Source organism: Prionailurus viverrinus, chromosome C2 (assembly GCF_022837055.1).
Source record: "Prionailurus viverrinus isolate Anna chromosome C2, UM_Priviv_1.0, whole genome shotgun sequence".
Classification (NCBI taxonomy): Eukaryota; Metazoa; Chordata; class Mammalia; order Carnivora; family Felidae; genus Prionailurus; species Prionailurus viverrinus.
Genome location: NC_062569.1, coordinates 72,858,523 through 72,873,201, shown reverse-complemented (window position 1 = coordinate 72,873,201; position 14,679 = coordinate 72,858,523). Strand labels below are relative to the sequence as shown.

Here is a 14,679-nt window from a genome sequence, read left to right as displayed (position 1 = left end):
CATTCCCCCCTCTTCCCAGCTCCTAGCAACTACCATTTTGCTTTCTGTCTCTAGGAGACTACTCTACGTTAACTTCACATGAATCAGACAGTATTTATCTTTTTGTGACGGCTTATTTCATTTATTTTACTTAGCATGGTGTCCTCAAGGTTCATCTATATTGTAGCATATGTCAAGGTTTTCTTACTTTTTAAGGCTGACTCCTATTCCATTGTATGTGTGGACCACATTTGGCTTACCCGTTTATCTGTCAGTGGACACTTGGGTTGCTGCCATGTTTTAGCTATTATGGATAATGCTGCTATGAACATGGGTGTACAATTATCTCAGAATTTCTGGATGGCAATTATGGTAATTATGTTTCTGATTTTTTAAGGGACCACCATAGTGTTTTCCATAGTGGCTGTACCATTTTACATTCCCACTAACAGTGCACGAAGGTTCTAATTTCTCCATATTCTCACCACCACTTGCTATTTTCTTTTTTTGGCGACAGTCATCCTCATGGAAGAGTGTGAGGTGGGATTTCATTGTATTTGATGTGCATTTCCTTAGTGATAGATGATGTTGAACATCTTTTCATGAGCTTATTGGCCATTAGTATATCTTTTTTGGAGAAATGTCTATTAAAATCCTTTGCTCATTTTTGAATCAGTTTATTTTTGTTGTTGTTGATGAGTTTTAGAAATTTTCTGTATATTCTAGATATTAATCCCTTAGCAGGTATATGATTTTGCAAGTATTTTCTCCACTCTGCGGACTGCATTTTAACTCTGTTGATACTGTCTTTTGGTGCACAGAAGCTTTTAATTTTGATGAAATCCAATTTGTCTATCTTTTGTTGCCTGTCATATACAATTAATCATTGCCAAATCCAATACTGTGAAGCTTTTGCTCTTTGTACCTGTCACACATCTATGTGGGACTCTGTAATTTGCCAGTATCATACAATAAGTCATTGAAAATGTAATATCAGATCAAAAAGAAAAACTGTTAATATGTATTACAGAAACATCGTTATTGTGTTTATGGGTATGATGTAGGTTAAAAATTAATATGTTCAGAACAGAACTTCTCAAAAAAGAAATTACCTTATAAGATGTAAAATAAATATATATAATTTCTGTCTGTTAACTAATAAATAGCTGGATTCTTTAAAAGCCACTGTGAATAGAAGTTCTAGTGATTTAGAAGCTCTGCGGAAAAATATTTCCAAAGTAAAAAAGGACATTCATGAAGAAACAGCAAGGTAAGAAAAAAGATATTTAAATATGTTTATAGTTTTTGACTACTTCTAGAAAAATTATTCAATATTTAAGTTTTGTTAAATAACTGAAAAATTATAGCTACTAAATTAGTAAATGTGAAAATAAATTTTCCTGGGTTTTTCATCATAAAGGCTTAGGAATAATATTTTTGTGGCTTATTAAATATGTATTTTATAAATATATAGGGTTTACATAAAGGTAATAAAAAGGCTTATGGCAAAAGAAACCTTCAAGTTATATGAAGATAAACTATTCCTTGTTTGTTTGTATTAATTTTTAGACATGTTTTCTATTTTTTCTTCATAAACTCTCTCCAGGTTACACAAAATTAAAAATCATAATCAGATTGTAAAGAAAAAATTAAAGCAGATAACTGAGAAAACTATGTCTGTAGAAGAGAAAGCTACCAATTTGGAAGATATGCTAAGGGAGGAGGAAAAAAGTATAAAGGTAAGGTTTACTTTCAGTTTTTAAAGAGTCACAATACATTTAGCAATAGTGAATGACTCTTGCGATTATGGGATAGGAGGTCTTTTAAGAGGCTCTGCTTTCTGTTGTGATCCCATTTGTAATTTGTAATCAGAATTTTGAGTTGTTAGACCTCTTTTTATGTGTGGCTTTCTAAAGAGGTTTCTGACCTTCTCTTAAAGCTTCTAATTCTCCTTTAGCTTCACGTTAAGCATTTAATATTGATGTCTTCTTTTGAAGGTTACAGGTAGCCCCTCTACCTTGGATCTCATCCCTTCCCAATGCCTAGTGTGTCCACGGCTCTGCTTGTCATTCATATGTATGTTCTTATATTGTAAACGTACCTGGAAAAATGCCTGTTTTACAATTGATTTCCACCTTTACAGTAGGCTGTCATTTTTTTGTTTTGTTTGTTTGTGATCATATTCCCCCCCCCCCCCCCCCCCCAGTGGTCTACGTTTATTGCCTGTATTTCTTTATCATTTAATGTCTCTGACAGTCTGGCGCCATTTATTAGTAAATGGCTCTTAAGTGCTTTACTTTACTAACTCTATTGGAATCTCTTTGACATCTTGGTAGCATTTAGGCCAATTTTGAGGAACTGGAAAAGGCTGGTTCACCATTTCCTCTTTGAAAACTTCAAAGTGACTTCTGTGACCTGACACAATTTGCACTACTTCCTGCTTTTTTGCCTTCTTTGAGGGGCAGCTGAAGATCATGGCAAAAATCCCCCATTTGCTACATATCCAGTATGGTTTCACTTATATTTAGATACAATCCAGCTTCTGCAGTATGCTGTTGTATATTTAAATTCCTGAATAACGAAGTCATGCATCAATATGGACTTGAGCAGTATTTGAGTCCAAATCACACAACATTATTTTTAAAAAGTTATGTTTTTTGTGTGTATGTGATTTTTTTTTTTTCTCCTAAGAGAATGATTTTCAGTTGTCCATGAGATGGGACTATATTAGAACTTACTAGAAATCTGTAAAGACTGAAATTCATATGAAATAGGACTTTTTGATGATGACATTAAAAAGGAATTACATGGTAGGGGCACCTGGGTGGGTCAGTCGGTTGAACGTCCGACTTGGGCTCAGGTCATGATCTCACCATTCGTGGGTTCGAGCCCCACGTCGGGCTCTCAGCTGACAGCTCGGAGCCTGGAGCCTGCTTCAGATTCTGTGTCTCCCTTTCTCTCTACCCCTCCCCCATTCACGCTCTGTCTCTGTCTCACAAAACTGAATAAAAATTAAAAAAAATTTAAAAAAATGAGTGACATTGTTGAAATTAGCTACGTTAGAAAACAACATAGGATTGGCAGTGTATGTGTGCTGCTTGTGCTGTAGCAGAGTTATATTCATAGTCTTGAGTTTTGTAGTTCTTTGGAAAAATCCTTTCTTTGGAGATGTACTATGTTATTAACCACCAAGCGCTGACTTTAAAATGCCAGGCAATCTTTGGGAAGGAGTTAAAACTAATAAAAATTGTCTATTATATAAAAATGAATTTTATAAGATTGATTATATTAGATTGTATTTCTTACTTTGTGAAAATTTAATGTGCCAATCACAGATTTTTCTTTTTTTTTCATATTGAAGTTCATTTGTTGCCAAAGGGAAATATGCTTATCTGGCTGTAAGAGCACAGAGGGAAATTATTTCAACATTTTAAAATGATAACTTTCAGGGCACCTGGCTGGCCCAGTCAGTAGAGCATGCACTCTTGATCTCAGGGTTGTAACACCCCATGTTGGGTGTAGAGGTTACTTAAAAATAAAATCTTAAAAAAATAAAATGATAACTTTCAACAGATGTTGGCATGGGAGACCTATTTGAAGCCTTGAACACATGGTCATGAAGGCTTGAGGTCAAGACAAATCTGCCTCTTGAGAAATGAGCAGTGGGAATCAGGGACTGGTTTCTGTTTCCTAGAAGGCTGCACGTGTGGGGAGGCCAACTGGAGGCAAGGTGTGAGTAAGGGGTAGTGCCAGTAGTGTGTTGGGCCAGCTCTTACCAGCTCACAAGAGTTGATAATTATATTTTCTGGAATTTTGCAAGTCAGCTGCTAAACATAGCTATTATTAAAAATTAAATTATACAGACTTATAATTAAATACATAATATTAAAAACAAAGTAATCAGTACTGAGCACTCATCACTTCCAAATTATTTTACTACATTTTACTATTATCTGTTTATACTCTTAAGTTTAAGGTTACTTCCATTTACAGTGTACGGTGTAACCTCTGTACAGTAGAAATGCTACATAATAATCTGCTACTGCATATCACATCCCAACTCTGCATTTAGTAGAATCGTGTCAGTAGCTTGAAATTGGCCAGATTGGGAATATTTATACAGTGAAAATCAGCTTCTTCCCCCTAATCTCCCATCTGCTGGAAAGCTGGTGGTGGTGGTTAAATATTTACCTGCTCACCACTGGATAGTGTCCAGAAGAAGGTGGGAGATTGAGTGATGTGATTTCTTCCCTGTAACACTCTCAAGACTTCAGCAACTTTTTTGTGAACTTACAGGCTGTGTTTCAGCAGTATATTTTCTTTTCTTTCTTTCTTTTTTTAATGTTCATTTATTTTGAGAGAGTGTGAGTGGGGGAGGGGCAGAGAGTGAGGCACAGAGAGAATCACAAGCAGGTTCCATGCTGTCACCACAGAGCCCAACCTGGAGCTTGATCCTACAAACCATGGAATCATGACCTGAGCTGAAATCAAGAGTTGGATGCTTAACTGACTGAGCCACCCAGGCACCCCTATTTTATTTTCTAAGGAAACCAGTGAAATAGCCAAGTTCCAAGGTCAGAGTGACATGGGGTAGAATTAAAGATGATAGATCAAAGTGAATGATGTGGGGATAGAAAACTGCTATTCTATCTACTAGAACAGATTAGACTACCAGAAATGTTGGAGATGTACTGAAATTGTGGGAAGGGCATTTTTATATTCTGAAGGGCTAAATGTTGGGGGGTTAATTTGTGACCCCCCAAATTATAATGTTCATATAATAAAACCTTTCAAAGTATTATAATTTCATTGATCACTATTATTCTTATCATCAGGAAGTGCAAGTTCAATTGAACATAATGAAAGATGTGCTATTTAAGAAAGTTCAGGAATTACAGACTGAGACAATGAAAGAAAAAGCTGTCTTATCAGAAATTGAAGGAACTCGTTCCTCTCTAAAGCACCTCAACCATCAGTTACATAAACTGGATTTTGAAACCTTGAAGCAGCAAGAAATTATGTACAGTCAGGTAGACGATACTCTTATTAATATCTTCCATATTTATTTGTTATAGTTGCGGTGGTCAGGATACTGCAATGTCCTGAAAAAAACAAAGATTTTGAAAGCACTCTTGGAGGGATAGATGGATGCTGAAGATGGGGTTTCATGTTTGGTCAGTAGTAGGGTAAGGGAGCCTTAAAAACTATTTTTTTTCTTGATTTGAAATAAACTGGTAAGAGGATAGACAACTCTAGTGAGGGACAGCCATGCTTTAAAGGAACATAGGGCAACCAGGCCTGGACTGAAATAAAACAAGGAGTGAGATATATGAGACCTGGAAAAATTGAGTCTTAGCTGTGCAAACATAGACATCCCACCCCGACCCCTAGACTGATAGTTTAAAAGTATTTTAAAAGTTTTTCTTATTTGTTCTATTCATAGATTCTGTCTCATGAAGCCTTAATATGACCCCTCTCTACATCTTAATTTCCCTGTCTAATGTATTCTTAGTTTCTCAAAATTAAAGATGCTAAAGTATTATTTAAGAAAATAATTCATTGGAAGTTCGTTAAATTTGAGCCATTTGTGGCTAACAATTCGTGACTCCTTTTGTGTATCCCTTAGAAAATGTACCCTTGAAAATCCATGTCCTTGTAAATACAGTGGATTTACTGCAGTTCCATCCTAGTAGTAGGGGAAATACCTTCCTAGCTGACTTCTTATATTTTCAGAAGATTACTTCTATGTCACTATTATGTATCTTGGTTATTGAAGAATAGTTTGCTATTTCTCCGCTTAGAGTTAAGAAGGATTTTATATTATAAATTATAAATCCTTATTGAAGGATTAAAGTGACTTTAGTAAATGATGACACCTAAGACTAAACTTATAAGAAAGTGTTTATTGTGTTTTTACATTTGTAGAAATGGTTTTAACTTTGTTTGTCTTTACTATCTTTTTTTAAATTATGTAATAGGATTTTTACATTCAACAAGTGGAACGCCGAATGTCACGATTAAAAGGAGAAATTAATTCTGAAGAAAAACAAGCTCTTGAAGCAAAAATTGTTGAACTTAAAAAGACATTGGAAGAGAAAAAATCTACATTTGGCCTTTTGGAAACACAGATCAAAAAGCTTCATGTAACTTAGTCAAAATACTTTTGATGCTTTAAATATCCTAGTCATTAGTTACTCTAAGTCAACATGTTCCTAAGACTTTACTTTGGATAGGATGATTGCCAAGTTACCTGCATATATAACAAACGTATGAACTAATGTTCATGTTTCTATACTGACTATGAGAGAGAATATAACATTACCATTGATTATGCATTTAATATATTCCAAGTATATTACATGTCTTTAGCATTTCATTTAATCTTTATCAGTGTCTTGTGAGGGACATATTATTATTTGTGTGACAGATTAAGTAAATTGTCCATGGTTATACAACTAGTATGTGGAGAGCTAGGATGTGATCCCTGGTCCATCAAAATACTCTTAAATAGTATCATGATTTAAAACATTGATAAATTCCATTTTTGATTTTGTTTTTTCCAGATAACTTGATTGCCCTTTATCACTGAAATGACCCTTTATGGGTCATCTGTTGTTGTTATTCATATATTTACTTGGTAACAATATTTTGAATGGCTATTTTGTTAATAAGGTAAAAATGTTCTTCACCTTTCAGTATTTTAATGTTTATGGTCATATAAAACCTGTATTAAGGGAACCTATGTAATGTAAAACCTATGTTAAAATTTAACTGGAAAGTAAGAGTGAAGGAGTGAGATCATGGATCTGAATGGGATGAGAACCCCAAAGAATTTGTCATTTACAATTTGAAATGCTTGTGTTGAGTGTCCTCTAGTGGTTATAAAAAGAATTGCTCTGAATTCCTTTAGGGCTACCAAGGTGAAAGTGAGCTCTTATTTTGTAAAACAATCAAACAAACAAATAAATATTTATTTTAATATATTTTTTAGTTAATATATAGTATAGTAATGATTTCAGGAGTAGAACCCAGTGATTCATCACTTACGTATAACACCCAGTGCTCATCCCAACAAGTGTCCTCCTTAATGCCCATTACCCACTTAGCTCATCCCCCCACCCAACATCCCTCCAGCAACCCTCAGTTTGTTTCTCTGTATTTAAGAGTCTTATGGTTTGCCTCCCTCTCTGTTTTTATCTTATTTTTCTGTCCTTTCCTCTATTGTGCTCATCTGTTGTGTTTCTTAAATTCCACATATTAGTGAAATCATGTTATTTGTCCTTCTCTGATTGACTCATTTCACTTAGCATAATACATTCTACTTCCATCCGTATTGTTGCAAATGGCAAGATTTCCTTCTTTTTGATCACTGAGTAATATTGCATTGTCTATATCTACCACATCTTCTTTATACATTCATCAGTTGATGGACATATGGACTCTTTCCCTAATTTGGCTATTGTTGATAGTGGAAATGAATTTTTAAAGATATTAAAGCTAGTTAGCCTTCTAATGAAGGTTTGCTCTTCTAAATAGTAGCATGACATTGTGAAGTCATTCTGCATTACTTCTCCCATCCCACTCCATCCACTCTTTTGCATAATAGAAACAAAGCCCTTCTGCTTGAAAATCACCTTCAGTTAAAAGTTTTTCATTCTAAAAGTTAATTTTATGAAATGACATGTTTATAAAAAAATTCTTACTGTCTTACTACAATCTTAGGCATTAAAAAAATTTTTTTTTGAGAATGAGACAGAATGTGAGTGGGGGAGGGGCAGAGAGAGAGGGAGACACAGAATCTGAAACTGGCTCCAGGCTCTGAGCTGTCAGCACAGAACCCAACATGGGGCACAAACTCACAAGCTATGAGATCTTGACCTGAGCCAAAGTCAGAAGCTTAACTGACTGAGCCACCCAGCTACCCCTACAATCTTGGGTTTTGATTTCTCAGAAATATAGGTAATGAGAAAGGCATAGGAAGGAGGGAGAGAGGAAAAGAAAGAAAAAGACAGAGGGAGAGAGAAATAGAACTACATCTTGAAACTAGAATGTTTTTGCTTTAGATGCCCAGACAGGACTGAGAGCACTAACCTTGTTCTGAGCTCTGGGTGAGTGGAGAGATGCAAACTGTTATAAAAACAGTAAGCTGGTATCTGGGAATGTGTGACACAGTTAAGAATCTACTGGAATTAGATCTTTTCTAGCATTTTTCTCTCTAGCAAGATGTGATTATACATGTAATTAAATAATAGTAATAATACATGACATTTCTTTGCGTCAAACACTGTTGTATATACCCGTCGACAGTAACATCTTTAATCTTCACAGTAGCCTAGGGAAGTAAGTGTTGTTACCATCTCTATTTTAGAGATGAGGAAACTGAGGAAGAGATTACCCACCAGGGTCAGATGACTAATGTGTAATTGAGGCCATCTGATTCTAGAGCTTGTGCTGTTAACAAGACCCTATGGTTTTTAGACTGTTAAGGTTTATACCTTCTGTGACTTGGGTTGAATCAAATAATGAACTTCCTCCTCATATTTCTACCCATAAATGGCAATCATTCAGTAATTCAGGTTGAACCATACATACTATTTCCCAGAATTAGAACCTAAGCCAAATCAATAAAATCAATAGGTGATAAAATGAAAATGTTTCTATGTGAATATATCCATGTATATTATATTGGAAACATTAGAATGTGAAGAGTGAGATTTAAAACCCAATTATCATAAATATTCAATGGAGCATATAATTTAATATAAGATATGTTTAATAGTATGTGCTTAATGCTATTTAAAATATGTATTTATGTACCTTTTCCCCCTTTTTACAGAACGATCTTTATTTTATCAAGAAGTCACATAGTAAAAATTGTGGTGAAAAACAGTCCCTCATGACCAAAATAAATGAACTAAACCTTTTCAATGACAGATCAGAGAAAGAATTTAATAAAGCCAAAGCTTTGAAACAGGTGCAGTAAAATCATATATGCATATATTAAAAACCACATGTTTTAATACTAATTATAGAAAAAATTTAAAATATATCAAATTATAAGGAAGTAAACTAAATAAGTCACTATAGTAGCTGTATACTAGAGAAAGTGTTAAAGTTATATTATTTCCTTTCAGTCTTTTGAAGAAAATTGGCTTTATATATATATTATAAAAAAATGGAAAATATATGATCTCTTTCCATGTATGTCTCCAAACATTAAATATTAAACATTAAGTATTCTTTAAAAATTATTTTTAAGGGCTTTCTACAGGTTATTGCTGAAGTTACCATAATTTAGTTAACTGTCTCCTGTTTTTTGGATACGCGTTTATTTCCAATGTTTGGTTATTCTGTTATAGTAATCTCAGGGGTGCCTGGCTGGCTCAGTTGGAGCATGTGACTCTTGATCTCAGGGTCATGAGTTTGAGTCCTACATTAGGTATGGAGCCTACTTAAAAAATTTTTAAAAAATAAAAAAAAACATAAATAGTATTATCATATACCATGGACATGTATCATTGTATAATTGTTCAATGAGTTCCTTAGGGAAAATTTCTAAGTGTATAATTATGGTCCAAAAAGAATGAATATTTTCAGTATCTTGAAACTATTTTCAAGCCTAATTGTTTTCTAGAGGATTCAGTTAATACGCCCACCAACAGGGTGTAAGCATTCTGTTGCATTCACCACCAGTAAGCCTGGATATTATAATTTATAAAACTTGCCAATTTGATGGGCAGACATGGTATCTAATGGTTTTAGTGTAAACTTTTTTAAACTGGTGACACGTGAAAACATTTCATGATTAAACATAAAATTTAAAATATTTATGTTTAAATAAAAATATTTAAAACATTTTTTCTATTATGATATATTCCATAATCTTTCTTTTTTGGATCTCTAGTTTATTATCTTGGCCCATATTACCATTAGGAGATATATACATATACATACACACACACACACACACACACACACACACACACACACACTTTTTTTAATGTTTATTTTGAGAGAGAGAAATAGAGAAAGAGAGAGACAGCATGAGTGGGGGAGGGGCAGAGAGAGAGGGAGGCACAGAATCCAAAGCAGGCTCCAGGCTCTGAGCTGTCAGCACAGAGCTCAATGTGGGGCTTGAACTCGTGAACTGCAATATCATGACCTGAACATAAGTCAGACACTCAACCAACTGAGCCACCCAGGTGTCCCAGGAGGTTTATGTTTTTAAGTAGCTTTGCAAAAGACCTTCATATGTAAAAATATTAACTCTGTCATAAATATTGTCAATATTTTTTCCATTTATGTTTAAATTTTTATTTAGGTTTTTGACATTAAAAACTTAAAAAAAATTTTTTTTTAATTTATTTTTGAGAGAGGCAGAGACAGGGCATGAGCAGAGGAGGAGCAGAGAGAGAGGGAGACATAGGTCTGAAGTAGACTCCAGGCTCTGAGCTGTCAGCACAGAACCTGACATGGGGCTCGAACTCACAAACCACGAGATCATGACCTGAGCTGAAATTGGGCACTTAACCAACTGAGCCACCCAGGGACCCCCTTAAAAACTTTTCTTGACATCAAATATTTAAGTGTTTTTCCCTGCATAATTTTTATGCTTAGGAACTTCTTTATCATACTAAAAATCAAACAAATGTTTACTATTCTAGTAATTGCATTGGTTTCATCTCTTAAATTTAGTTTTTCATGCTTCTGGAATTTATTTTTGGTACATTTGAGATGTATGGATCTAATATTTTCTCCAACTGAAAAGCTATGTTTTGAAATAATAAAGTCTTACATTCAGGAGGGTTTGTTTCTATTCTGAAAATTGATCTATTTGTGTATTCTTGTATCAATCCCCTATCCATGACTGAATTGTTTAGAATAAAAATTTTTTACACATTATTTTGTGAGATTTAATTTAGAATATAAATGTGCTAATCCATAGGGCTTTACATATTTCCTAGATTGTAAATTTCATTTTTAGGAGTGACTTCTTTCTTTTTTCTTTTAGTAAAATTTAAATTTCAAATTGAAATATAATTAAAGACTTGAAATAACTATAACCCCTTTCTTAAAATAAAAAACGAAGAAAAACCATCACTCAGAGCAATCTAAATTTAATCCTACTTATCTTGGCCAGTGGTCAAATTAGAAAATGTTGTATTTTCAAGTTTGACTTTTGTGGCAATAACAAAAAAATTTTGGTTTGGGTATAACATTAATTATTTCAATATCTGACAATTTTGTTGTTGATAGGATTTGATGATAGAAGACAACCTTTTAAAACTTGAAGTTAAGCGTACTCGAGAAATGCTTCACAATAAGGCAGAAGAAGTACTTTCTCTGGAAAAAAGAAAACAACAATTACACAGAGCTATGGAAGAAAGAATTGAAGAAATTAAGGTTCATAAAACAATGCTTGCATCACAAATAAGATATGTTGATCAAGAACGGCAAAACATAAGGTAATAATTCTAGTTTTAAAATACTGCTAAAAGTTTTTGAAAATGTATGTCTGATGTTAGAAGAACTGACTGGATGTTTATCTTCTCCTTGTTTGAAAAGGCTTTTAATATATAGGGCATATTTTAGTCATAAATCTATGCTTTTTCCTATCTTTTTTAGAAAATTAATTAATTATTTAATATACATCCAAGGTAGATAGCATATCGTGCAACAATGATTTCAGGAGTAGATTCCTTAATTCCCCTTCCTCATTTATCTCATACCCCCTCCCACAACCCCACCAGCAATGTCCCCCATTGAGGATAATTTTTAAAAAATAAAAAAAACATAAATAGTATTATCATATACCATACTCTCCCCCTATTTCTATCTTCTTTCCCTGCCCTCCACGGCTTCTTTTTCCCCAAGTTCAGCTCTCTGTGTAACATACCTGTCAAGTTCTATGGTTCAAGTTTTGCATATTGTTTTGTTAATCCTCAAATAAGTTTTGTAGGTATGCAAGATGGTTTAATGTTGATCTGGCTGCATTTCAGGGATGAAAGATGCAAAATAAACTTCCATGCCCTTCCACCATCTTGGCCTCTCTTCTCTCTTTCCTTTGACCTACCCTTCATTCTTTAGATCATCCTTTTTACAATGAGATCAATAATTCTCTTGGAACTGATTTTTGTGTATGGTTTGTGTTAAGAGTTCAATAACATGTTTTCCTTTATGGATACCCAATAGCTGCATTTATTGAAACATTTTAGGGGGTTTTGCATATATTTTATAAAAAAAGATTTATTCCTAGCTACGTGCTATTTTTAAAAATGTTTCTGTCAATGTTATCTCCTTTTAAATTATTTCATTTTTGGTTTGTTGCTGGCATTGTAAGACATACAGTTGATTTCTATATATTAAGAATCCAGCAACTTGCTTAAACTTTTATTAATTCTGGTAGTTGATCTGTAGATTCTGATTTCTAGGTATTTCATTCACATCATTTGCAGTGACAGTTTTGTGTCTCCCTTTTCAGTCTTTTAACTTCTCTTTCTCTTGACTCACTGCCCTTGTTATCTAACCTTTAGGTCAGTGCTGACTAGCAGTGGTGACTACAGACAGGTCCCCTTGTCTTGTGCCTGATTTTTAAGGCAAAATGTTCATTGCTTTATCATTAAGTATGAATTGTAGAATTAAAAAAAATACTCTTTAGAAGATTATGGGAGCACCCATCTATTTTGATTCATTGCTAAGAGGTTATTTTGTTTCATCAAAAGTGGATGTTGACTTTTGTTATGTGCTTTTCCTGTATTCATTGATATGATGTAGCTCCTTTAGTCTGTTAATATAATTAAATATACTGATTGCTTTTTCAAAGTTCAAACAACATTACATTCCTGGAATAAACAAAACTTGTCTGCCACATACTACATTTTGTATATATCTAGATTTTGTTTGGTAACATTTGTACACAATTATTGCATCCATGGTTATAATTCTCCTTTCTCTATTGCCCTTGTCAAGTCATCAGATTATTAAGGTTATGCTGGCTTTCATAAAATAATTTTGTGTTTCTTATTTTTCTATAGTCTGGATAAGGCTGTGAAAGAGTAAAATTATATCTTTCTTGAATTTTCAAAGATCTTACCAGTAAAGCCATTGGAGGCCTTTTTTAAAAAAGATTTTAAACTGTTGGTTCAATTTATTTATTGACCATAGGACAGTGCGTATTTTTTATTTATTCTTGAGTCAGTTTTAGTTAATTATATTTTTTCCTAGGAAAAATTTCCATTTCATCTAATTTTTCAGTTATTGCCATAAAACTGTTCGCTGTATCATTTTATTATTCTTTAAAATTTTTTTTAATATTTATTTTTGAGAGAGAGAGATAGAGCGTGAGTGGTGAAGGGGGCAGAGGGAGAGGGAGACACAGAATCTGAAGCAGGCTCCAGGCTCTGAGCTGTCAGCACAGAGTCCAACATGGGGCTCAAACTCACAAACTGTGAGACCATGACCTGAGCCAAAGTCAGACACTTCGCCACCCAGGCGCCCAGATTTTTATTATTTTTTAATAGCTATAGTGTTTGTAGCTTTTCATTCCTGGTAATGGTTATTTGTGACTTCTCTGTTTTAGGAGGGATCATCTTTCTTATAGTTAATGAATGTTATTACTGTTTGAAAAAGAAATGTTTCTTGATTTTTTTCTATTGTGAATTCATTTTCTATTTTATTAGTTGCTGCTGTCACATTTATGATTTTTTCCTTCTATCTTTGTGGGTTTATCTTGATGTTCTTTAACTTCATGACAGTGATGGTTAGCTAATTATAATTTTCATCTTGAAGGCTAAAACAAGTTAGCTATTTCACGCAATTTTTTTCTTTAAGGGCCAAATAGTAAATATTCTAGGTTTTGTGGGCCATGTGGTCTCTGTTGCAACAACTCAACTCTGTCATTGTAGAGTGAAAGAAGCTATAGATACTAAGAAAATAAATGAGCGTGGATGTGTTTCAATAAAATTTTTGGATGCTGAAGTTTGAATTTCCTAGAATTTTTACTTTTCATGAAGTATAATTTTCCTCTCATTTTTTTTTTTTTGGAATAACTTTACATTTAAAAATGTAAAAGCCATTCTTTGCTCATGGGCAGGCAGGATGTTTTGCTGACCCTAGATTTTTATCACTGAGTAGTTCATTTTCCATTGCACACATCTACCCCAATTTATGTGTATATTTACCTATTGATGAACATTTGAATTATTTCTTGTTTTGGCTATTACAGATTAGGCTTTATGAATATATTTTTTCTTGGTATGAATATATACTTCCTTTTCTCTTGAGTAAATACCTAGAAGTGGATCATATGATAGGTATTCTTTTTGTCTTCCCTGTCTTTCATTGGCTTTACTGAATTTTGTTTTTCCTTTGTTTCCTCTTTTATTATTTGAAATATATACATTCTAATTTTAATATTTTTGTTGGTTATTCTTAAATTCAAAAGAAACTTTAACCTTCCCATTTCTTTGTGAATACTGAAGATTAATTAGCCTCTGATTTTTTTCATTCATAAAAGAGATAAGACCTTAGCATCTTTTATTGCTATATTTCCTCTCTCCAACTTTCACATATCATTGAAATCACCAATTATAGTTTTAGGTTGTTATTTATTGTTTTTAATATTATGTCTCTATTTTTAAAGAACTCCTTTGTCATAACTTGTGTTAAACTGTACAGTTGCCAGCAAGAATTTCAATGTAG

At 33.5% G+C, this 14,679-nt stretch overlaps 1 protein-coding gene across 3 annotated transcripts in view; it reads left to right on the top strand.

Annotated features, from left to right (window-relative positions):
* Positions 1-14,679, top strand: part of CCDC39 (coiled-coil domain containing 39) — a 44,391-nt gene that overhangs the window by 18,157 nt on the left and 11,555 nt on the right. For all 3 annotated transcript variants that reach the window (XM_047875292.1, XM_047875290.1, XM_047875291.1), the window contains exons 8-13: positions 1,146-1,249; positions 1,586-1,718; positions 4,815-5,009; positions 5,958-6,122; positions 8,816-8,953; positions 11,236-11,444. In XM_047875292.1, coding sequence (XP_047731248.1) covers positions 1,146-1,249; positions 1,586-1,718; positions 4,815-5,009; positions 5,958-6,122; positions 8,816-8,953; positions 11,236-11,444 — 944 coding nt within the window. The remainder of the gene's footprint in view (positions 1-1,145; positions 1,250-1,585; positions 1,719-4,814; positions 5,010-5,957; positions 6,123-8,815; positions 8,954-11,235; positions 11,445-14,679) is intronic.